This window comes from Pseudorasbora parva, chromosome 5, assembly GCF_024679245.1.
Source record: "Pseudorasbora parva isolate DD20220531a chromosome 5, ASM2467924v1, whole genome shotgun sequence".
Taxonomy (NCBI): Eukaryota; Metazoa; Chordata; class Actinopteri; order Cypriniformes; family Gobionidae; genus Pseudorasbora; species Pseudorasbora parva.
The window spans coordinates 4,814,694-4,839,086 of record NC_090176.1 but is presented as its reverse complement, the minus strand read 5'-3'; the positions used below and the strand labels follow the sequence as shown (position 1 = coordinate 4,839,086).

Genomic DNA, 24,393 nt, shown 5'->3' with positions numbered 1-24,393 from the left:
CCTGAAATATTTCAGTTGGTGTGCAATGAATTTAAAATATATGAAAGTTTATTTTTTATCATTACATTATGGAAAATAATGAACTTTAGCACAATATGGTAATTTTTGGAGAAGGACCTGTAATTGCCTGTACGTCTCTAATTGTATGTTTGAAATTGTCTATAAGTGTGAACTAAGTAGGCTTTAGTTTCCAATATTACTGTTTTAACTGATCAATTTAAATGCTATGGTGGTTTCACCTTGAATCTCAAATCACATTTAAAGACCAAACACATGTATAATAAACCATAATATTACATTTCCCCAATAAAGTTACTAGCCACCAATTGTCTTTTAGTTTTTTTAATCGTGCAATCCGTTTTTGCAAAGAAAGCATTTCCTTTGTGCAAGATCAGCCTAACATAACCACAAACTCCCCACAATGTGATTGTCAAACAGATCTGCTAAGAGCATCTTGACGTCATGTCTACCATGGAAATGTCTAAATAGCGTGTGTTGATCTGACTCAGTAACCGCAGCTGCTGTTAAACTTCATGCGAAACTACTATAAAGAGAGAAATGGAGAGTAAGAGCCATTGATTTTAAATTTATTTGAAAATATAACATCATTATAACAGAAACAATGAATAAATGTGTTTAAAATGCACAATTAAAACCTGAACACTAAAATACTGTGCAATTACAACTGGAAATGATGTTGTAGGTCTTTTATAGGAAAACAAGGCTAAATGGTAACTGTGTAAAAGGTGGATAATACAGATCATAGCTAAATAAATAGGCTTATTAACTTGATATTTTGAGGTTTACGTCAAAGGTTGTGTATCCAACCAAAATACTGGCACATGTATACAGTCAAACCAAAAATGATTCAGACAGCAGATATATTTTACTAGTGTGTACAGGACACTATAGTGCATTTATGTAAGTGAAGATAGCAAAATAAAATAAATTGTGACCTATTATACCCAAATATTCTTCATTACCAGTAAAAATTATACAAATTTGGGCCCAGAGTAATTCAGACACTTTGACCTGAGCATGTTTCGCTGAAGTGTGTTTTCTTTAATTGCTAATGTGAACATTGACACCACAGACTGAACTAAACGAAGCATTGCTTGGTCATTGGTTGAGCTAAACTGGTATTATCTAATGGTGTACTTAAATCTAACAGCTGATTGGTTGATTTTTATCCATTACATCCCTTTCTATCACAGTTATCTGACATTATAAAGATGAATTTGTTCTGACATAGTTTAACTCTGAGTTCTTGTCATATTTTATTAACATTTTCTAAACTATAGCGAATAAACTGTGATAATGTGATAAAATTATCAGGTGTCTGAATACATTTTGGTTTAACTATATATATATATATATGTAACCCCTTCTGTTCGGACCGGGACTCGAACCCGGGTCCGTCGGCATGAGAGTCGGACGCTCTAACAAGGAGGCTAAAGGCTACAACCTCTAGCATCAGTTGCTAGAGCGTCCCTTGAGGTCAGAGGAGTGAGGTTTACTCGCACAGCAACTTCTACTAGCTGGCCTCCGTTACACTCACCCCCCTAAACCTCAGTCCCATCCGGGTCATGGCACCAATGTAACCCCTACTGCTCAGACCGGGACTCGAACCCGGGTCCGCCGGCATGAGAGTCGGACGCTCTAACAAGGAGGCTAAAGGCTGCAACCTCTAGCGTCAGTTGCTAGAGCGTCTCTTGAAGTCAGAGGAGTGAGGTTTACTCGCACAGCAACTTCTACTAGCTGGCCTCCGTTACACTTATATATAATTTTTTTTTATTTTATTTTTTATTTTTCCCCCCACACAAATTCATATTTTACTCAGCAGCAAGGTCAAGCCGGATGACATTTACATCCTCAAATACTATGAACTAAAACTGCCTATCACTCATACTCCATAAAATAATAAAATAAAGAGATAAAACACGGTTTGTGTTGACCACAGTGCGAAATTTGCAGTGAATTAATAGATGCTAAGAAAATGTAATACTAAACTTAGGAGACATTTAGAAATCAAACACTCAAACTATAAAGACAAGCCTGTTACATCCATCATAGTCATAAACATGTTCAAAAGAACATTTCAATGCTTCGTTTAAGGACATTCACAGGTCTCTTTTGATTTCTTGATGTGCAATGTAAAGTCAGGGTCCTGAGACAACGGCTGAGAACAACTGGTTTCATATCGTGTGCATATTCTATTAATCTATTAGTAATATTGATCATATAAGGTTAGGAATGATCCTCTGCAGCAGAAGTCACCTCCGGCATAGGGGCAAGAGGGTTGTTTTCAGCCCACAGACAGGCTTTCTTTTTCTTCAGATCACATTTCCTCTTGTGCTCTCTTTTCAACAAGAATATTATGACCAATACAAGAAAACAAATCAGAGGAATAGTGATTCCCAGTGCTGTTCCTAACGGGTCTGCCGATTGTACAGGCTCATCTGAAAAAATAAATCAAATGTTAGATTGTTGTTTCTTAGAAAAGCAAAAGATGTGTTGTTTTGAGTAGACATACAAGATGTCCTTTGAGTTTGCTGACTTTGCATTGAAGGTTGTGGTTAGGGTGGGTGTGGTTGGTGTCAACTAAGGATGCTGACCCATTAACATCTACTTAGTGAGATCATGGCTATTGTGTTGTTGAAGGGATGTAGACAGAATAATTTAGAATTATATTAAAGAATTAAGTTAAAGGCACAACACATGCAGTATTTACTGTGAACTGAGCTGCTCTGAGATGGTGAAAACACTGCATTAAAAGCTGCACATATGTAAATGAACACAGTACCACACTTCACCCTGAAATACGCAGCGCAACAGACTATATACTTATTTCATTAAATCACATACTTTGATTTCCTTGGTATCACACTAGTGCTATTTCACAACTTCAGTTGTATTACGATTAATTGTGCAGGCCCATTTGTTAATTTTAATTTTACATTTAGTTTAATTATTAGCTATTCATTAATCCACAAACCCCCTGTAGTTCTCTTGCAAACCCCTTTGGCAAATCCTGGCTTAAAGCACTTTTAATATGTCTTTGGTATATAAAAATGCTACATTCTACTTACCTTCAAACTGAACTTCAGTGTGAACCGAGACCGAGAGCTCTCCAGATTTATCTGAAGCCAGTTTCTTCCAGTTGTTAGCCGTTGGAAGCCACTCCTCTACCTGACAGTAGTATTGCCCCACATCAGTGGGGTTGATCTGGGGCACAGTCAGTTTGTAGTGTGTGGCAAGTGGACGTCCAAACACCAGAGATTTATCGCTTACTGAACTGTGTAAGATACCGTCATGTCTGGCAGTGAATATAGCGACTGGTTCTTCTTCCTCCTGAACCTTGAACCAGGTGACCTCAAAGGCAGATTTATCACTGGACTGTGAGTCAATGAGGCAGTCAACGGTGAACCCAGCGTCATGAATGGTGACGTTGAGGATTTTGTTCTCCTTCTTAACATACAGTTTACTTTCTGTTTAAATAAACATAACATCAAAGATCAGACAACAAGAATAAAACAGAATATACTGACTCCATTAAAGATAGCCATAAGCAATATGACAGAGTTTTGTAAGTTTAATTAATAAGACTACTAAGAGACAAAAAGGGATGAGATGTAAATGGATGTATTACCAATACTTTGAACCGTGATGCGAGTTAAGCCTGATTGAGCATGTGCCGTTTGTTTCCAGTTGCCGTCACAATCGAGCTGGTGCTGCTCAACTATGCACTGGTAGCTTCCACTATCAGCTGCATTTGAGTTTAATACAACCAGATTGAACGTATTAGAGGAAGGTCTAGAGAAGCGTAACCTGTCGTTCTTGTTTTTTCCAGTGTACTCTAGATGACCATTATAAGAGTAGAACAATAAAGATTCCCCGCTAGTAGATTCCAGGCTATTAAACACCCATCTGAGAGTGTAGTGAAGTGTATGATCCTGTTTTTTTACATTCATGGAGCAATTAAGCTTAAACTGCTCTCCTTCTTTGATGTTTAAAGACTTTTCAGTCCTGTCCATAGTAAAGTTGTCCTGTTTTTGGCTTTCCTCAGTGTCCAAATGGACGGATAGTTCTCCGGACTTGTCTTCACCTATCCTTCTCCACTTGTTTGCAGCTGTCTGAATCCATTCAGCAACCTGACAATAGTAAAGGCCAGTATCAGTGGGGTTGATGTTTGGCACAGTCAGCTTATAGTGCATGGCTTTTGGGCGCCTAAACACCAGATCTTTATCAACCATTGCACTGTGTAAGGTTCCATCACGGCTGGCATTAAAGATGATGATGGGTCGTTCATTTCTCTGCCCCCTGGACCAAGTCACCTCAAAGACAGAATCATCACTGGACCGCGAATCAATGATACAGTCAATGGTGACCTTCTCTTCCAGATTGGTAATTTTGATGCTTTCGTTTTCTTTGTGCACATGCAGTTTGTTCTCTGAATTAATTGTCAAAAAAACAGCATAAATGAGGAATGTTTTTAAGATTTCAGAACTCATATAGACATCAGAAAATATAGACTGAGTACTCACCTATAAGCTGAACACTAAGATTGGTATAACCTGACTTGTCGCTTGCCTTTGGTGACCATTGGCCTCCATTGTCCAGCTGGTACTGTTGAACTTGACAGTAATAGAGCCCCCTGTCTTCCTGGATGGCTCGATGGATAGCCAAGTGAAAGACACCCACTTCTGGGCTGGAGAAGCGGAGTCGTCCCTCAATCTCTGAGTTATAGCTGTTGGATATCAGACGGCCATCATAACTATAGGTCACAAGTTTCACACTGGAGGATTGATCTGGGTTAAACAACCAGGAAAGGGAGTAGCGAAGTGTGGAATCAGACCCAATACCATCCACTAAGCATTTCAACAGCAGCTGATCTCCCTCTTTAACCTTCATCTCAGTGTTATCTTTATTCATTCTGAAATCACTGGCTGAAACACAAAAGACAAGTACAGCATCATTAAGTGGGTCATGATATGAGGTATTTTTTGGTACAAATGTATTCATTTATTCAAACATACATAATTTACATAAATTCATAAATGCAATGATCTGAATAAAAAAAAAAAAATCTAAGTAAAGAAGTTTTCAGGACCCTCTCCTATAATCAATTTAAACTTTGTGTGGAGAATATTGAAAAGGCCATTGCAATGAAGTAAATGTGTGTGTGTGTTTTACCTCTCGCTTTGACAACAAGCTCTGTGGAAACAGACATTTTCTTTAGGGAATACCAGTCACCGAGAGGGTCCTGAAGCCACTCTTCCACCTCACAATGATACTGTCCATTGTCAGTTGTTTGGACCTGACGGACAGCTAGCTGGAAGGTCTGTTTCTGTCTTACTTCCATGCGGATTCTCTGGTCCATCTCTAGTCCTGCGGGACCAAACTTGAGAACACCATCCAGGTCCATAGTTAAGAGCATCTGGGACCCAATCATCCATGTTATCGTGAAACGAGAGGTGTCTGTGGTTGTCGCCAGGACTGAGCATTCAATCTTAACATCAGTGTTGACAGTGGTTTCCAAACGAGACTTGAGTTTGGACAGGCTCATCTTGCTGTCTGTTGATAAACCGTAACAAAGTGAGGAGAAGAGGGAAAAAAAACAAGATAATAAACTAACTGCTGAATCTACAGTTATCCAAATACTTTATAAAAGCATTTGAGTCTGATATTTTGCAGCTCTGTGAAAGGACATTTACAAATGTTCTGTCATTAATTTACATGCTTGAAACACGCTCACAATGTTGGTAAATTGTCACATGTCTTTGTTCTGCCTGTGCCATAGTTAAGTTTCCATTTCTCCTTTCTCAAGTCTCCTATCTCTCATGTTTGAGAAAGGAGATAACATAAATATAGTTAAAAAAACATATTCAAGTATATAGTTCTAATCCAATGTGAAGTTTAGAAAGCTATCCTTTGTAAAATGTGTTGTACACAAGCTAACGTTTGGGTTTCACCTCTACAGCGTTACAAACAAATCTTTACTAATTCTTAATTTCATCCATTTGCGGAAAGCCAAACAAATGGGGTTTTGCTTGCATAAGTTTTACAAGACATGGTGACAACACAAAAATTCACTGAAGCCGCATATTCTTTCTATGTGTATGCCTTTGGGTGGGAATTATTCAAATATTTCACATTGTATCAGACATTTGCAGAAGTAATATGGAACAGTGTTCTCTTATAGAATAAATTCCTTTGTGGGAGACTATGAGCTTTGTAGCTCTGCATATCTGATGCCTGCACAGATACAGTACACACTAAAGGAAAACTTAAAAAAGTATCATATGAAAACTATGAAATAACACCAACGGAAGTATAGGTATTATGAAATAATAAACATTCAGCCCCTATCTATATTAGGTACATTTAACTACTTTGCACTTAAAATATAAAATTAAGCAGTTTTCATAATGTATTTGTTGTGTGCATAGATGTTGTTATGCAAAAGTTTGGTCAGATTTGCATTTGTTGTTATTACTGTCAAGAAATACACACTGGACAGGAAGTAAGTGAATCCAGACAACAACTTTATAGTAGACACACAGTAAGCATTAAGTGAACAACTGAGTAACTCAAGATGGATAATAATTGGAGGTGCAATGGTACCAATAACATCCTATTATCTTACAGGTGATCCCTGAGAAGATGGCAGAGCCGGCTGATTGAGCACACACCTCAGTAGATGGACACATGTAAGTACTGCAGGTGGATATTAAAAAGGGCAGACTTGGAAACAAGGAGAAAAAGGATATACACTTTGGAATTGTCGTTGGAGAACAGGAATTTGCTAGATCACTGGATTGGACTGTTTCCCTGTTTAAGGCCAGATGCTAACTAAACTGAGGTTTGCCTAAATGTGGTGGTCACTACAGTAAAGATATGAATCAGGTGTGAATAATGGTTGACTGAGGGCAGGTGAGAAATGTGAGGGATTATGGGAAATGTAGTGCTCTAAGGGGACTGCTGACTGAAGTTTGTGACATTACTCCCCCTTCACGGAAGGTGTGACTTTGTGCCAAAAAGAGTCCAACAAGGGAGGGAGAGGGGACGGACACATGGCAAGTACTGACCAGGTAACCATGGTAGTGCTGGCGGGCTGGGAAGTATCCGGGGATAGGACAGCAATACAGGGAGCCAGGGTGGTGAGCCTGGGACATGTTGGTCATACGGGAAGCCAGGGAGGCACCATTAGCTCAGAGAGCCAGGAAGGAGCTGGTAACTCTTGTAAGGAGCTTAGAAGGTATCACAGCTGGCATAGGGCTGGGCAGACCAAGCAAGGACACCAGAGAAATTTTTCTTGGAAGAAGCTATGGCTGTGTGGGCAGCCCAAAGCACAAAATAGCCATAGCCATAATGGTCAGTGCTGCACTCTCTGGACTGGACACTGAACTAAGCTCAGAGGCTGAAGCAGAAGCCGGACTGAGCTCAGGGGCTGGAGTGGATGTGTATGTAGCCCAGACACACATAGGTCCAGCAACATATAGGGAGAGGGACACCTCTTCGATTACACCAGAACAGACAAGAAGAGCTACTGTAGCTCTAGAATTTCAATCTCTGGAGTATACTCATAAATGTTACTTTCTGGAGAAGACTCTGGGATTTCCCTCACAGGAACCGATTCAGGGATATCACTCACTGGAACGGACTTAGGAACATTACTCACTGTAATGGACTCAGGAAAATCACTCCTTGGAACAAACTCAGAAATTACATTCTCAGAAACAGGCTCAGGAATTACAGGAAGGATAAGTGGTTCTTCAGGGGTCGATTGACTAAGCAAGAGTGCAAAGTAAATATATTGCTCCAATATGCTGTTGTTAACATCCCAATGCTTCTTAGAATACAGTGACTCATCTAAGCCTCCAGGAAATATAAATACACGGTGGAAGAGAGCTCGAATAAATCTCTTATATATTCCTCAATCCAACAGCCTTTTTTTACTCTCAATGTCAAATGAGAGTGAAGCATCTCTATTGGAGAGGACAAGTCCATCATCAACGTTCTCTGGCCTCGAAACTCTCCAAGAATGATCCACATTGCTTCACTATTTAGAGTGTCAAATGAAAACAGCATTGAAAATAATATGCTGCTTGATGCAATTTTCCTAAACCTACCTGACTCTGAAGACCATGTAAATGGTGCTAAGGCCATGTCTGAATCCACACAGAGCCCCTGGCAAGGACTTCTCTGAGATGAGTCAATCAGCCTATTAAGAATACTTGCAAATATCTCCAGAAATTGACAGAAGTGAGATGCCTCTGTAGTTGCTATTCTTAAAGATGGTTAACAATGTGGCATCACTGAATTCTTGTGGCATTATTTACTCATCCCAGGCTTGCCATTTTCAAAATCTCAGCAGGGCTGCCATCCACACTGGCTCTTTTGTCACTGCAAGTCTGATTGGTTGCCTTCTTTAGTTCCTCCAGGGTTTGGGGCAAGTCAATGTCATTCATTGTAGGCTTCTGTGGGATGCAATCCAAAGCTAAGTGGTCAGCTATGGAGGGCCTGTTGAGCAAATTAGAAAAATGTTTCTTGATGTGGCGTGATGCTTGGTCTTGAAAGGCTGTAGACTGCCTTCAGTACACTAAAGAATTTTGTAAAAATTGCACAAGGGACTGTTAGCTCAAACAGAACCACTTGTTTGCTGGACTCAGACAAGAGAACAACGTCTGGTCTCAAGGTAGTGGTCACAATGTGGTTGGGGAACCCAATGTGGGTTGCTGCTCCAGGTCCACCAACAGCTGCCAGTCTTTGGCAGTGGCCAATATGTCTGCAGATATTTTAGCAGCTGATCTTGGATGCTCTCCAGCTCTGATGAAGGGGATGACTTTCTTGGAGAGGCGCGAGTGCTTGGCCCACTTAACCACTGCAGCAATGGCTTCAGCAATAGCTTTTAGCACCTGGTCATGTCTCCACCTGTACCCCCCCCCCCCCCCCCCCCGTTTCATTTGCCCGTTCAGTGTAGACTTGCATGCAACCATCCTTAAATCTTACCCTACCCTAAACTAATAGTAAGTAAATGTTGTCAATGAATATCACTAAGCACATATTTGCATGATTATAAAGTAGTGTGTGACCAGATTGGGATATGAGTAGGTTTAGAAGAAGGGGTAGGTTAAAAAAAGCAGTTTAATGTTGTATGGTCAACAGTATGATTACATGTGCAAGTATGTACAGTACAATTTAACAAGTTGTATGGAAACAGTTTGTGTATGTACATAGTAGTTAATGACAACTAATGTAACATCAGAATAAACTCTTATATTTGAGCTTCTTATATTCCAGCTCTGCTCACTCTGGGCATTTAGTCAACCAACTTCACAAGATTCATCGTGGGACTCTTTTAAATAGTACTGAAGGAGATCACAAGTATGCTGGACTCTTGTTGGCTGATTCACTATGCAGTCCAGCTTATACATTAAAATGGGGAAAAAATTATATGAAGGAAAAATGTATATTTGTCTGCAAAACTAACTAAGAATTTCAGCCAAAAAGAATTTTCATTCAAAAGATACGAGAGCATAAGTCTAATGAATGTTACATAGAATGTACTTTCTTAATAAAAAATATTTTTAAAAAAACAGCTGTACTTACCAGGTGTTTGTACAGTCACAGCCAACGGGTTGGAGCTCTTCATGGCTTTCTGTACATCCTTTTGATAGGCATCAACTTGGCACTGGTACTGCCCTTCTTGTTGCTTGCTGGCCCGTGGCACTATGAGCCGAAATTGTGTGGCTGACGGCTGTGTCTGAATGGATAGCTGATAGTTTCTCTGATCTGCTCCCCAGGCGATTTCTCCAGTGTGCCGTATGGTTAAAATATTCCTCGGTACAGTTGAATTGGGGGAGCGAAACATCCAGTGTACAGCCAAAGACACTTTAGGCCCTTTGACTGTACATAGCAATTCTACTGAAGAATTTATAACCACATTTGTTGTACGACTTTTCAAGGTCACCGTCATTAGAGATTCTGAAAAGAAACGTCTGCAGTGATTATTTATTCTTGGTATAAGTATCATGCAGTAGAAATATGAGCAAAGTAAAGACAAAGAATTGATGTCAGAATATAAATATAAATAATGTGAATATATAATAAACTTACCAACAGAATTAACTGAAATGGCTTTTTGCTGAGTCTGGGTGTTGGCTTTCTTCATCTCGCCATTGCTCTGTACGGTCCATTCAGACACAATGCACCTGTATTCACCGCTGTCAGATCTTGCAGATGCACCGATCTCCAGGGTAAAGTTTCCAGCTGGAGAATGAAGTGTTTGAACATGTCTGCTCTGATATTTTGTCCCAATATCTTTCATCACTCCCTCATTGGTTAGACTAATGACGTCGCTGAAGGAATCGCCCGAGTCTTTCTTGTGTTGCCATGAGACTGATAAAGGCCCTTTGAATCCGGAGACCGAGCAGGTGACCTGTAGAGGATCTCCCTCAGTCACAGCATCCTTCATCTCCATGACCACCGTCAGATCACTCTCTGGCCAGACAGGCAAATAAACAGGCAATGTCAGTGTCTTCTGATGCTATTGCATATCATTTACTTATTTTACTTTTATCTGTGTATTTTCATATTTGTTATAAATAATTATTATATTTCCCATTACATTGTAGATGTTCTTGTAAGATGTAAATGTAATCATATGTTTTTCTTTACAAAAAGAATATGTACAAAATGGGATCTTGGCAATGACCCTAAGCAACACTAAAAGAAAACACTGAAGCATTATTTACCTTTGGCCGTGATGCTCACAGTCTCTGGACTAGACAGTTGTTTTTGTATTTTTCTGAAGGTGCCATCATCATTCATGTTTTCCTGCCATACTTCACACTGGTATTGGCCCTGGTCTTCAGTCCTAGCCGAACGGATGGTCAGCAGGTAGTCTGTGAGACTGATTTTTACTGCTCTCATCTCCGCTAAATTCTCTCTATCTTTGTAACTATCAAACACGGTGAGCATCCCAGAAGATCCAATCTGAGCCACGTTCTTCTGGTTCTTTAGCCAAGTCACCGAAAATAAATGACCAGGAAGATTCTGTGCCTTCACACTGCAGTGGATGTCCAGTGCATCTCCCACCTGTAGTGTCCCCTTTGAGGGCTTCATATAGACGCTGAATGAACCTACAGCAGATACCACTTCTGAAACAGAGGAAATAGCATGAGATGTACAAGGTTCACTTACACATTTTCGTACCCACACAGTCATTACACCGGATCTGACCTATATAATATACTGTATATCAGTGGTTCTCAATTGGTACAGTAGGTTATAGGTCTGTTCTGGGGGACAACAGGAAAAAACATTTGTCATTTGGTAGAATCTAGGCTGGGAAGGCTGTGTGAACTGCATGTAAAATCTGCTCCAGGTAACAGAAAATTTGACCCAGAATACATTAAATACAGGTTCACCTAAAAACAGAGTATTTTCTTTTTGTACTGTAAATTATTGACAACAGAGAGCATAAAACTATTGAAATGCAAGAGACATTTAATGTGAATAAGTATCCACATATTAAGGGCATTTTTTGTTTCTTTTGTACTCTAAACTCTGTTGGGTCTTGAGGTGTACACTCTGGGTCCTGAAGCAAAACCAGCTGAGAACCTCTGGTTTGAATTACAACATATAAATCTTACCAATTTGCTTGACCTCCACATTACATGCTGTGCTGGTTTTGTGGGCAATCGGTGTCCAGGACCGGTCTGGGTCTTGGATCCACTCCATGGCTTTGCAGTAGATTTTCCCCATGTCTGACAGCTGCACTTGTGACATCTTCAGTCTGTAGGTCGTGTCGTCCACCTTATCCATGCTGATAAGACCTGAATGGTAGCGATCCTGAAATCCAGCTCCTGTCTTTACAGTCAGATCTTTGTCCAGAGTGATGATTGGTCGGGGGTCCTCATGCGCTCCACTGTGGACGAACCAGGTGACTGACAGATGGGTGTGCTGATAAGTCTGGCTGCTGACCTGGCACTCAAGCTGAAGAGGATCGCCTTCAGTCAAGCTCTGAGAAGGAGAGCCAAAGTATGATGCCTCCAGAGTGTCCTCAATCACTGTGGATTTTTACATTGAAAACATTAGTAACGAATGTCGACCAATAGGTGTTTTCCAATGCCAATACCTATATCTAGAGAGTAACTGATGGCAGATATAATAGAGATTTAAATAACTATATGTACAAATTCAGCTTAAAGCTGATCATCTCCAGTTAGGATGAATGGAAAGTCAAAAGATGCTAACCGATGGATTTCTCTAGTTATAGATCTGCCAATGAAATGTCAATTATCTCTGGAAAACTCATCTGATTAATCACCAAAACACTCAAGATAAAGAAATATCTTACCGTTAAGTGTTAATCCCGCTTCATAACTGCCTAAATATTCGCCATCTGTGTTTGGGGTTTGACAGAACAAATCACCCGCATCTTCTCCCAGCAAATTGTTAATCCTCAAGAGAACTGAAGATCCTGACAACCTCTCAATCTCAATCTCTTTTTCATTTACTCTTCTGGAGAACACCGAGTAGGCAAAGTTTTTATTTGTAGTACTGATCATATTTAGATCCACGTTTGACTTCTGGAGAATAAATTCAAAATTCTGCTCAGATGGGCCTTTAAACCCAGTAACATTACAGGAGATGGAGATGGGATATCCTTTCACTCTGTACAGAGGACCTTCCTGGATCTGGACCAGACGCTGACCGTAGCACAGATCTGTGAGAAGGGAAGCATTAGACAGGTAAATCTTGAATCTTTCCCCCAAACATTAGCATTTTGTCATCATTTACTCTTCCCAGTGTTGTTCCAAACATGTATGACTCACTTTAATTCTTGTGTTATTTTGTGAGTCAATTTTCCCTATTTTAATTTAAGAGTTGACAGAATACCGGTTAATCTATGTTTGTTTTTGTTTTTTATGACATTTTGTGACTTTTTCTCATTTAGCGTCATGAACATGCTTGCAAAGTTTCAACATGCTGATACGTTTTGACATATACACACATAATTTCTGCTACTTTTGTGATGTTTACGGGTCAATTTGACCTGTATATATGCTTCCTATATATATATATACACACACAGTATTTTGTGACTTATTCTCACTTACGGTCATGAATATGCTTACAAAGTTTCAGTGTTCAGTGTTCAGGCATTCTTGCTAGGGCTGCACAATTTGGGGAAAATATTTAATTATGTTTATTCTGGTTAAAATAGCAATTTAAAATGTGTTTTTTTTCTTTCTTCTTTTTGTACAAATGAAAAGTGTGTATATTACTGGAACTTGTCTCATTGGCAAAACGTAGGCCTACATGTGGCAACATTTTTGCAAACCACAAAATATGTATACCCGTACGTACATATCACTGCAGTTTCCAACAGAAATGAACACTAGAGGCGGTAAAACAAGTAGCTCAGCTGGTACAGATTTATCCTTGCGATGCTGAAAGCTCGGGAACGAATCCCGTGAAAAACGAGTCTTGATAAAAGAGCTCAAAGACGAGCTCAAACACAAGCTAAAATGACATGGATACAATCTTATTTTAGTCACATTTGCTTTTGAACACTATCAGGTAGGTTTAGGGTTTAGTGTGGGTGTATGGTAAAAAAACAACGTGTGTTGCTGTCGTGAACAGAAGTGTATCTGCTATTTAAATAATGTAGTGCAGGACGTGAAAATACTAATTGCATTGGGTTGAAACTAGCAAAAAAACACATTACACCGGGTTTATGAAAAGGCCCATGGTTTGAGTCATCTGAACTATATATTTCCATAATTTTCAAAGTAGTTATGAAGTAGATATTCTATTCAGAAGTAGTTTGGGAAGTTATGTTTATGTTTATATTTGTATTTATATACATGAAAAAACATACGGAAAGAACCAGGGTGTGCGTTATAGTTTGACATTGCACCACAAATTCACCACAAAACAGAATCCATCCCTATTTCTCTATTGCTCTTTCATTTCTTTTGAAATTCAGTCATCAAATTACCAAAACTAGAGTCTAAAAGCTTTCAAATGATATGTAGTTTTTCAAGATTACTTTAGGTTTACACTAAGACATTAAAGTTATAAATGTGTAATGACAAACCGGTATGGGGGAGGGGCTTAAAAAGTCTAAAAATGTCATAAATTCAGTTATGTATTCTTTGTAATGTGGGGAAAGTATTGATGTTAAAAGGTAATTATTTGTACCCGATTATATGTTTGTTTTTTCTTCATTGTGTGATTTTTGGAGAATTGTATTGAATCCAATTAGGGTGAATTTGACTCGGACCATACAGGCGGTAGCCAGAAATCAAACAATGCACAAGGGTTAATAGTTTTTGTTTGGTTATTTTTTTTTTTCATTCACTCTGCTCTATTCCAAACAACAAAGTGAATGGGGGCTAGGGATCAAGCTCCAAAAATTATCCTAAAAGTGATCCCAATGATTTTTCCACTATATCCAATCTTCAAAGTCTACGGACCCCATGCGATAGATCAACGTGATCTCATGAAAATACGTGAGTATTTTTACGTTAAGTGTGATTCTACTACACGTACATTTACTAACGTTTTCACACACAATAAAACGTACAATACTGACTTATTAACTAAAATGTACAATATTAACAGCACTAAAATGTACAATATTGACGTATTGACAGCACTAAATTGTAAATTATCTACGTATCCAAGTGTGTACGTGTAAGTTACCAGGCTCCCATAAATCGTGGCATTAATATTGTTTATTTTATATCCAATAGTCACATCAATACATGTTTTCAGTCACATTTATTAAATGCATTTTAATCAACCTAATATAAAATAACAGAAATATAAAATAACATTTTGCTCTCGTGACTTCTGCTACAAACTCATTTCGGATGACTAGATAATGTTAAAAGAAGACTGAATTTTAAAACCGTCAGATGAATAACATTCTTGCCAACCATTTTGTAGTATTTAGCTTGTTGTTTGCTGCGAGACATAAAAAGGCATTTTCTCCTATTCAGCAACTGGCGATCACAAGATTCACCAAAACACAACATCAATTCACAAAACACAACACGTTATTCGTTCGCTGTCATCCAAATCGTTACAATCCATATGTTTGCGAGAAACAAATCCAAACTGAGCCCGGTGATCTTCATCTCCTCTCAGTTGCGCGACGGTAAACATCAAATCTCGCGCTCGTTATGAATATGAATTCAAATTTAAAAAACGCGCCCTCATGAAGCGTTACGACATGATTTACGGCAGTGGCATCGAACGCTCATTGGCTCTCGCCTGCTTCGTCACAGATTTTGACATGCCGTGTTTCAGTCGATTTGTATTTGAAATGGGAAACGCGCAACTTCACGGAGAGAAGCCGGATTAATATTTTCATTGATTAATAGCTAACATTCTGCTCTGTACCTCATACAAAACTATTAACGTTATATACCACCAGAGAGGACTGCGACTGCAACACATCTTCATTTGAACTACTTTTGGTACCGCTTTTGACATTTTTGCAATAAATAAATTATTGTGATTACACTGGTCTGTCTGTTATGCTTTGATTTATAACAGTACATTGTTTTAATAAATGCTAATGGGTAGGTTTAGGGGTAAGTGTAGGATTAGCCGTTCAAAATATTTTTTTAATGCTATATTGTTATCAAAATCGTCATTTTCCAACGTTTTACCTTTAATTTTCTTTATATTCTGTATTAAATTGGTAGGTTTAGGTTTGGGGTAGTGTTAAGGGATCGTACATTAATCAATAAAATGGTCAAAGGGAAATTATATAGATATCTTTATGATATAACAAAAAAAAAAAAAAATGTTTTTACCAGTATAAAGTTTTGTATTCTTAACAAAAAAGATTTCATGATGGATTCGTAAATATTTTACGCTTTTTAGCTGTAAAAATTTAATAATACTAGGTTTAAATGTTGCAAATACGTCTATATATTACATTTGAGCACTTCTCCAAACGTATTAAGACGTACGTTTAGTCTCTTTGAAAGTAACGTATTAATACCTACGTATTAACGATGAGACCAGGCTGGATAGATTTGTGTGACAGCATTAGTTCTCTGAACATGTAGAAGAGCAAAATAAGATTTAAGAGGTTCAGCAGAGTGATTTTATTTGAGCAAAGTTAGGACAAATTAGCTAAGGTTAGGACAGGTTTGGTGATATGGGAGAGTGGGTTAAGGTGTAAGGCAAGGGTCAAAAGTGTAATTATAGCTGTCAATATAGATATTAAGGACCCACTTTATATTAGGTGGCCTTAACTACTATGTACTAACATTGTAATTAATAATTTGATACAGTGCACTTATTGGGTACATACATGATTTAATATTGTACTTACATTTAAAAAAATACCTGCATGTAATTACGTCTGTAATTAATTTCTGTAGTTACATTTGTAATTACACAGTTGGTCCTTCCCTTACACCTAACCCTACCCTTAAACTGACCCACACCACCACACCTGTCCATAACTCTACCTGTATCCACCTCAATATCAGCTAAAGGGTTTTGCAATGCAATTTGAACACAGTAAGTACATTGTACTTATTTTTTGATGTAAGTACATAGTACTTAAGGCCACCTAATATAAAGTGGGACCGATATTAATAACAGCTGTAATTACACTCAGGTGTTTTTTTTAAACTTAAGAGCATGTAAAAACGTACACAATACGTGCATTGTATCAAATTATTAATACATTTTTTTAGTGCATATTAGTCATTTAATACAGTGTCCAAGTGGGACCAATTTTTAATTGTGTCTATAATCATTTATATATAATGAAATAGTGTGTGTCTTACCCCTCTGCAGGAGTCCTGTGAGACACAGCAACAGCGGCAGGTGCCACAGTCGACACCTAAAGCCCTCCATCCTTAATCTGACCGATGCTTTCTCTCTCCTCAGAACAAATGAATCCAGTTTTCAACAAGAGCACCTCAACCTGACATATGTTCTCTGACACAAGTGACTGTGACACATCAGATAAAAAGGAGGAAATGATGGTTTCCTGTTGTCTCGCACCACTCTTCATACTTGCTTCATTTCCCACAGCGCATAAGCAGTGAATGATATTATACACTGACTGGCAATCTGCAGTTTGTGCTATTTCACTTTTCAAAGTGGTGCAAATGGAGAGTGAAACTTGTCTGTGAAAACCACTTACTGTAATTAGATTTTGTCGGAAAGTTACATTTTAACAGAATAGCTATGCCACCAAAGATGAAATATGCAGAATGTTAAAATGAAACAGAATATTGTAACCTGCAGAAACCAACACTGTTTATCTGTATTCAGTGTTTATCTCAATCAATATTCTGATATGAATCGGTATTTTGGCAATTATTCTGATTCATGTACAAACTGAACATCTAATTGCCTGATTCAGTTTAACACAATGTTGTGATTTCATTTGTTCCAAGTGGGAATTTCCTATTTCTCAGTAGGAACTTTTAACTGGAACAAGTTGAAAACCTGGAGGAATCACAACAACCCGACTTCAGAATCCAATATGGCTGCTCAGCCCATCTACTGTAATGAGACAGTAATACATTGTTTATTAGCACTTCTGTTGTGTCTCAATAAACCTCTGTTTGTGGGCATGATACTTCTGCTTTATCTGTGCAAAATAACGCTTTTTATGGGTTTGTATTCTTAAAGAGGAAGCACAAGGAAGGCCTGGACCATCTTGGTTTTCCGACCTGTGCACTGTAATGTGTTTAACTCAAGGGGGACTTCATTCCCTGCTACGAACCTGCTCATTTTGAATCAGGTTTTAATCAGGAATGTGTTGCATCTTATTCAGGAAATATTGTGAAATGAAATACACACAAATGGCCACTCGTTGAAATGCTGTCTGGTGTTTTTGAAGATGATACATGTCAAAGTCAGTTTACTGTTGTGAAGTATATCTGAGTGATATAGCTTACTACACTATATGTAGGCCGGGACTTGAGTTTGTCCTTCAAGAATTGTTTGGACCACAGAAAGCAGGCACTGCAAACTAAATGCAGAGAGAAGAATGCAAGTTTCGGTCAGTTGTGGAGGATTACTCTCGACCTGACACAGCAATGGCACATTCTCTTAAAGCTACACTGTGCAATATTTTCCCCCATCTAGTGGTGAAAAGGTATACGACCATCCAGTGAATATTACCGCATTTTCCGGACTATAAGTCGCTCCGGAGTCGCTATAAGTCGCTTCGCATCAGTCAAAAAATGTGTCATGAAGAGGATAAAAACATGTATAAGTCGCACTGGACTATAAGCCGCATTAGGGCAGAGCGGGAGCCGCGTCTAGGGGTATGATTCTCGCTTTGGGGTGCGAGAGGTCCCGGGTTCAGATCCCGGACGAGCCCCCATTTGTCACGGCCGGCTCACAAGCCGCGACAAAGAAGGAGATGACACGTTGCTAAATGCACAAAGAAATAACATTTATTAAAGTAAGAGTAATAAAATAACAGACAGGACCAAACGACAACAGAATCATAATGAAGACGACGACGACCAAACTGGCACGAGGGGAGATAGCGCGCCCATGACCACTGAAGGGAGCTGCTTATAATTGCCGATATCAGCTCTAGCACAGGTGTAGACCATCAGTGATCAGGATGCCACTCACGCTAACTCCAACCTATAAGAAAAGAAACAAAGGACAACCAAACCCACACAATATGACCCATACTGGGGCATAACACTGTAAATAACCGAGCAGAAGAAAATTTGAAGTGAATGAGAAACTAATACGGGACTGGCGAAAAGCAGAGGTTACTTTAACTGTAATGAAGAAAAAGATGAAAGCTACTTTCGGACTGAAAGCAAGATGGCCCAAGCAAGAAAGACACTTGGGAGAGGCTCAGCTGCGCAAGACTACGCTGTGTGAATCGTTCTCGGCTGTATATTTTACTACATGCAGTTTGTAATCTGCAGAATAAGATTTTCTTTATGGGGGCATTTTGTTTGTGTTCAGTCTTTCTAAATTGTTGTCTTTAAGTGAATATTTCAGTTAAGAGTTTTTTTTTGTTTTCAGTAAAAAAAAATTCTGGGGTAGGCTACAGGAGCAGCATAGAGCGCCCTCTAGCGGCTATATGTTTATTCTCATCAGTCAGTATGAATTAAATTTGATATATAAGTCGCAGGACCAGCCAAACTATGAAAAAAAGTGTGAATTAGTCCGGAAAATACGGTAGTTTCTGTTCCTCTCAATTCTGATTTCGTTTTAACTCCTACGGTGGCCGATTTAGTCCAAGATTAACACGGCAATCCCCCTCTTCACATTCGACACAGTGCCATCGAGTGTTAAAACGTGAAAGGCGAAGCTTGAATTTACGGGTATGTCCCTCTTTGGCTAATGTACTTTCAAGATGGAGGGGCATCATGGCGACCGGCATTCGAACGCCTCACCCGTATGTATTTTCAATGGAATATTATAAACTTATGAGAATACTTTATTACTTGAAAGAAGTAAATATACATTAATGAGCACATATATTTTTGAAAGAACCAAGTGTTTTTAGCTAAGAATAAACTAAAACAGTTATGTTAACTATCCGTATATTTAACCCCTCAGGTCATTGTTCGTCTGTAGTTTGTGTGATTTGCTATTTTTCCTATGTTTCTTGGATGTTCATTAATGTTCATTGTGCTACTCCTTTGTCATGCATAATGTAGATCACTCATGACAGAACACCAAACTCAAAGAAAGAGACAAATGAACATGACTTACCAGCTGTTCACCTGCTCTGTATGGATCAGGAGAATCGTGCCCTCGACATTTTTAGACCTGCCGTGCCTTACTCGCTTTCCAGATTGCTCCCTTTTTTTTAGACCAGAATGAGTGAGAGTAAGGCCTGCATATGTTGGTGCTGGTTCAGTGTGGATCTTCCTTTACCGTGTTCAACGAGGTCGAGCACTCCACCAGCCCCACTCCAGATAGCCCAACCAGACTTCAGCCAGGCCCACCACGGAGAAAGAGCCTCATAGCGAGTCCGAGCCTATTTTCGTCCTGGAGACCTCAGAGAGTCTGACCAGGTTTGTGAGTCAGCAAAACGTCTATCTAGGTGGGTGTATTAGTGGAGTATGAAGGCACTGGAGCTGCTGCGGGCGAGGTATGCCAGGTTATTAGACTAATTGATGGATTGAAAAATATTCCACAAACTCTCCCATTCCCACTGGTTTTGTCTAGTTCCAAGTTTGCTTTGTCACTGATGGCCTACCCATCCGGTTCCTCCACTCTTCTTCTCAAACCATCTGGTCTTCCACCAAGCCTGTTAGTCCACCTTGGCTCCTCGGCCCCTCAGCTCCACAGGGGACTGATGTCCTGAAGTCTTGTTTATACGGTCGCTGACTGCACGCGGTCCTCCCCAAACGAACGAGGCGTTTATACTTGATGCACTCGCCGTTGTGCTATTCTTTGAAACGACAGAGGGCAACTCGGAGTAATTGTTCTATAAACCATCAGGAAAAAGTGTCGTGAAGAAGTGGGCTAATATACACAGATGATGATCTTTATTTAAGTACATTTCACCAAAAACCACACAACAAAAGAATCGTGTAAAACTCAGTAAACCTTGATATTATTACTTGTGACAAAACAAGTAATAATATCAAGACAGAACAAAATATATGCATCTAAATTAACGATCTCTTAAATATTTCCTAATTTCACTAAACATTCTAGTACCGTGATTTATTTATTGATTTGGTTAAACGTGGATCTTTATTTAAAAGGGCTTATTTCGGCTTTTGTAGGCTCATTTAGTAAATATAAGCACCTAATGTGGATGTGCAAACTGGGGGCCGGTGTGATGAGATGTCATTCTCAGCTAGATTCGCCGAGAACTCGTTCATCTTCGGATGTTACAAAAGAATGTGTTGCACACCGCCAGGCGAAATGGGGTCTTGGGGACCCAACGCACACAAACACCCACTCCGCGTTGACTTAATTTTTCTATTAAGTCTCGTCTTTCCACTCCTTTGGGCTCCACCTTGGTTCTCAGTCCTGCGGCTCCACCTCAGCCTCTCTCGCTCTGCCTTGGCCTTGTAAGAATCCAAAATAATCAAAGATATTTGATATTTGACTTTGAACAAAGACATTTGTGTTAGTGTGTTCCACCTCCCTCTCTCTTATCAGTGGGGCTGTTTGGGATTCCTAAAGACAAAGAGATGTTGAGGGCCTGTAGGCCAAATGGTGCCACACCTGTAGTACAGTGGGGGAAGTTTGGTCTGATTGGTCAGTTTGAATGTCTCAGGGTTTCAGTCACATGGTCAAGGGATGGATAAAAGAAGATTGCAACTGTTGCTCGGGGGTCTCTTTCCTCTGACGCTGTCTTTTGCTTTGGCTGTCGCTTCTAGGGTAGCCTGACAAGCCAGACCCACATCAAGATGTTTGGTCTGTAAACTCATCATTGACGGCTCAATCCGAGGGGCGGATAAACGGTTCTCTTTCAAACTCCCTCTGCACGCGATAGGATAGCGCTACACCAACCGGAGCTACGAAGGTGAAGCAGAGCTAGCTGACAAATTAAACATTCACCGTATCCGGTCGGCTGAACTCAGAACACATCTTCCCTTTTTAAGAATGACTTCAGTGCCGCTCTTTGTTCTTTTCTCAGAGAAAAGCTTAACTCCAAGTCTTCCAGAGTCGCGGTCAAAGCTGATTCGAAAGACCGCCGCCGTTCGCCAGTTTCTGTGTTACTAGAAGCACGCAAACGAAACTCGGCCGTCGTCATTATGGCCCCGCCCGCCGACTCTATACACGATGTGATTGGCCCGTCCAGATTGTGAGGAATACAGCTCAGAAGGGTATTGAGAGTTGCTAGACGACACTTGCGGGCAGATTAAATTTGCTGCCGCTAGGGTGCGTATAGATTTCTAGGCTACTTCTAGGGGCCTTCTTTGGCTCTTCTCTTTGCTCTCTCTTTTTCTCTCTATCTTTCTTTCTCTCTCTAACTATCCCTATCTCTCAGGTAACATTCTATACATGCTGGGTACGATTAATGGCATAAGTTTTTATCATCTCATTCATCTATTTTGTAACTATTTTAAGTGTAACCATAACCGGATTTTGTCATTAAATTCTTTCAATTATAAATGATTTGCTAACTAGTTTTGATTTGGTATTGACTTTGAAGTGCTCCCTATTGCAATACATATAGTCACATTAAAGCAACGCTCTCCCACATATTTTGCTATTGTAACTGCGCTTATTTCCGTCGTTGGTATAAGTTGCAGTGGGTGGTTATAGACAAGAAATGTACAGTTTTCTACCATGGTAATTGGACTGCATTTATATAGCGCTTTTAACAGACCCTATGGCCATCCAAAGCGCTTTACATTTTTGCCTCACACTCACCCATTCATACACTGACAGTGATGTCAGCCATGTAAGGCACCATCCAGCTTGTCGGGAGCAGCTGGGGTTAGGTGTCTTGCTCAAGGCCACCTTGCCACCTCGACACTTGGTCAGGTGGAACCGTGGATCGAACCACCAACCTTTCAGCTCATAGACAATCTACATGAACCACTGAGCCACTGCCGCCCCTGCCGCACCAACACGCTAGATCTGCAGTCAGAACCACTGTAGGCGATCCACCCTTACAGCCTCCTGGTCTCAGAATTGTGACTTTATAACACAGAATTGTGGGGTGGGGTGGGGGTAGTGGGGGTATCGCAGTTACTCTTTTTAATTTTTAATTTAGTGGCGGAAACAGGCATCCATAAAGACCAATCTAAGAGATCCACAGTTAAAAAGTTCCCAGTAGTACAAAGGAAAGATAAAATGGGCTACTTGTGTCAAAATAGACACCAGGCACAAGGCAAAGCTGATATTTAATTCACTAAAATAAAAGAGTAAGAGACCCCGGCGTCTGCTTGTCTATGGTTATTTTACTCAATTGTAAACTGACCAGTGTATTACACACAGGGGCAGAGATATGCTGCCTCAGCCATTTTAATCCGAGATGAACGGCTCTCCACAGCGCAGAGGATGTCTGAAACACAGTCAAAACCTCTCCAGTAATGTTCTCTGCAGGACAACTCCACAGGGAAAGAATCTAAACCAAACATGTTGGTCAACCTCGTAAAATTTTACTGTGTTTTTCAAGTATTCAAAACTACTCCTATGATGTGGTTGCACTTTAATAAATTAGAGAAGCGTGGGAAATTATCTTTACACATCTTTACTTAAAACATGTTTCAAATGTGTGAAATGCTCTCATTTCTGCCTTTGTAGCTCAACCCACAGCGGTTTCTGTTTCTGTCGTGACAGAGGAAGAGCATTCGTCTGTGCTGCCAGTCCTGAGCTTCACCACAGTGTGAATATTAATATAACAAGAAAAGGAAATGCTGATAAGAAATGCTGATAAGAAACCCTTCAGCGGTGTAACTGCATACTGTCCTCACCACAGCCACTAAACTCGCATTATTTCCACATTAAGTCTGTTATCATTCTAGTGAAATCATCACATCTGAGATGGTGTTAAAGCACTGAAGGACGCACTCTCGCCAATGCTTTTGTTAGGACGCCCTCTTGTGGCTGATTTTAGTTGTTAAATCTGTGAATCTGAATCTGTGTGATTGTCTTCCTCTGTCTCTGATACACACGATTTCCAGCCCTGGTTATTTATTCATACAATAGCTACAATTTATTACAATTCTTAATTTTGTAAGCTTGACAAAACACAACAGTAGATATAAACATGCACCTTAAAGGGATACTCCACCGCTTAATAAACCGTTATTCCCTTAACTGAGCTGAGTTGACACACACCTCTCTCGTCTCAGTGTGTGCTCTTAATCTCTCTGACGCGTCGTGACGATCTGATAGCATTTAGCTTAGCCCACTAAGCCCAGTTCATTCACTATGGAACCAAACAGAGATCAAGTTAGAAGCGACCAAACACCTCCACGTTTCCCCTATTTAAATACAGCTACACCAATAGCTGAACGATCAAGTATGGTGACAAAATAAAACTTGGTGCTTTTCTAAGTGGGTTAAAAAGGAGAACTATAATATGTGGCGGACGAGCACTTCTGAGAGTACTTCAACTCGGTGCAGTAAAAAGTCCCGGTTGAAAAATCCTTCACATCGTCCCGTCCCTCTCTCATTTCTGTCAATAGGGGGAGATGAGGGAGGATTTTGCCCCACAGTGCATAATAATTGACTGTGAATTATTTTTTCTATTTATTCAACGGCCGTAGTCAATTACTCCTTACACATCAACTCAGCATAAGTGTTAATACACATCTGAGTAATTCTGAAAACATATATATGGTCAAGAGCATGCCAAACCTGTAGGTGGCGGTGTAACGAGAAGCTCACGCCCACGTAAGCCAGAGTCCCGGCGGCGCTGGCGGTGACACAGTTTTT

General features: G+C 39.8%; 1 protein-coding gene and 1 long non-coding RNA gene across 3 annotated transcripts in view; one reads left to right on the top strand and one right to left on the bottom strand.

The window, feature by feature from the left end:
- The window catches only part of LOC137074968 (uncharacterized), a 77,643-nt gene extending 67,218 nt beyond the window's left edge, over positions 1–10,425 (top strand). Inside the window, exon 5 of the long non-coding RNA XR_010904967.1 lies at positions 10,349–10,425. This is a non-coding gene — a long non-coding RNA (uncharacterized lncRNA). The remainder of the gene's footprint in view (positions 1–10,348) is intronic.
- Positions 1,817–16,960, bottom strand: LOC137074966 (immunoglobulin superfamily member 2-like). 2 transcript variants are annotated; one of them, XM_067443072.1, is made up of 11 exons: positions 16,830–16,960; positions 12,365–12,733; positions 11,658–12,074; positions 10,758–11,162; positions 10,120–10,503; positions 9,613–9,987; positions 5,194–5,574; positions 4,545–4,946; positions 3,650–4,450; positions 3,090–3,488; positions 1,817–2,459 (listed from the first exon to the last, which is right to left on the bottom strand). In XM_067443072.1, exons 1-11 carry the CDS (start codon positions 16,897–16,899, stop codon positions 2,248–2,250), a joined length of 4,215 nt encoding a protein of 1,404 aa, XP_067299173.1. In that variant the 5' UTR covers positions 16,900–16,960; the 3' UTR covers positions 1,817–2,247. The 2 variants fall into 2 exon arrangements, with proteins under 2 accessions (XP_067299173.1, XP_067299174.1); XM_067443073.1 differs by having other exon boundaries at positions 10,758–11,159.
- Positions 16,961–24,393: the final 7,433 nt, after the last annotated feature.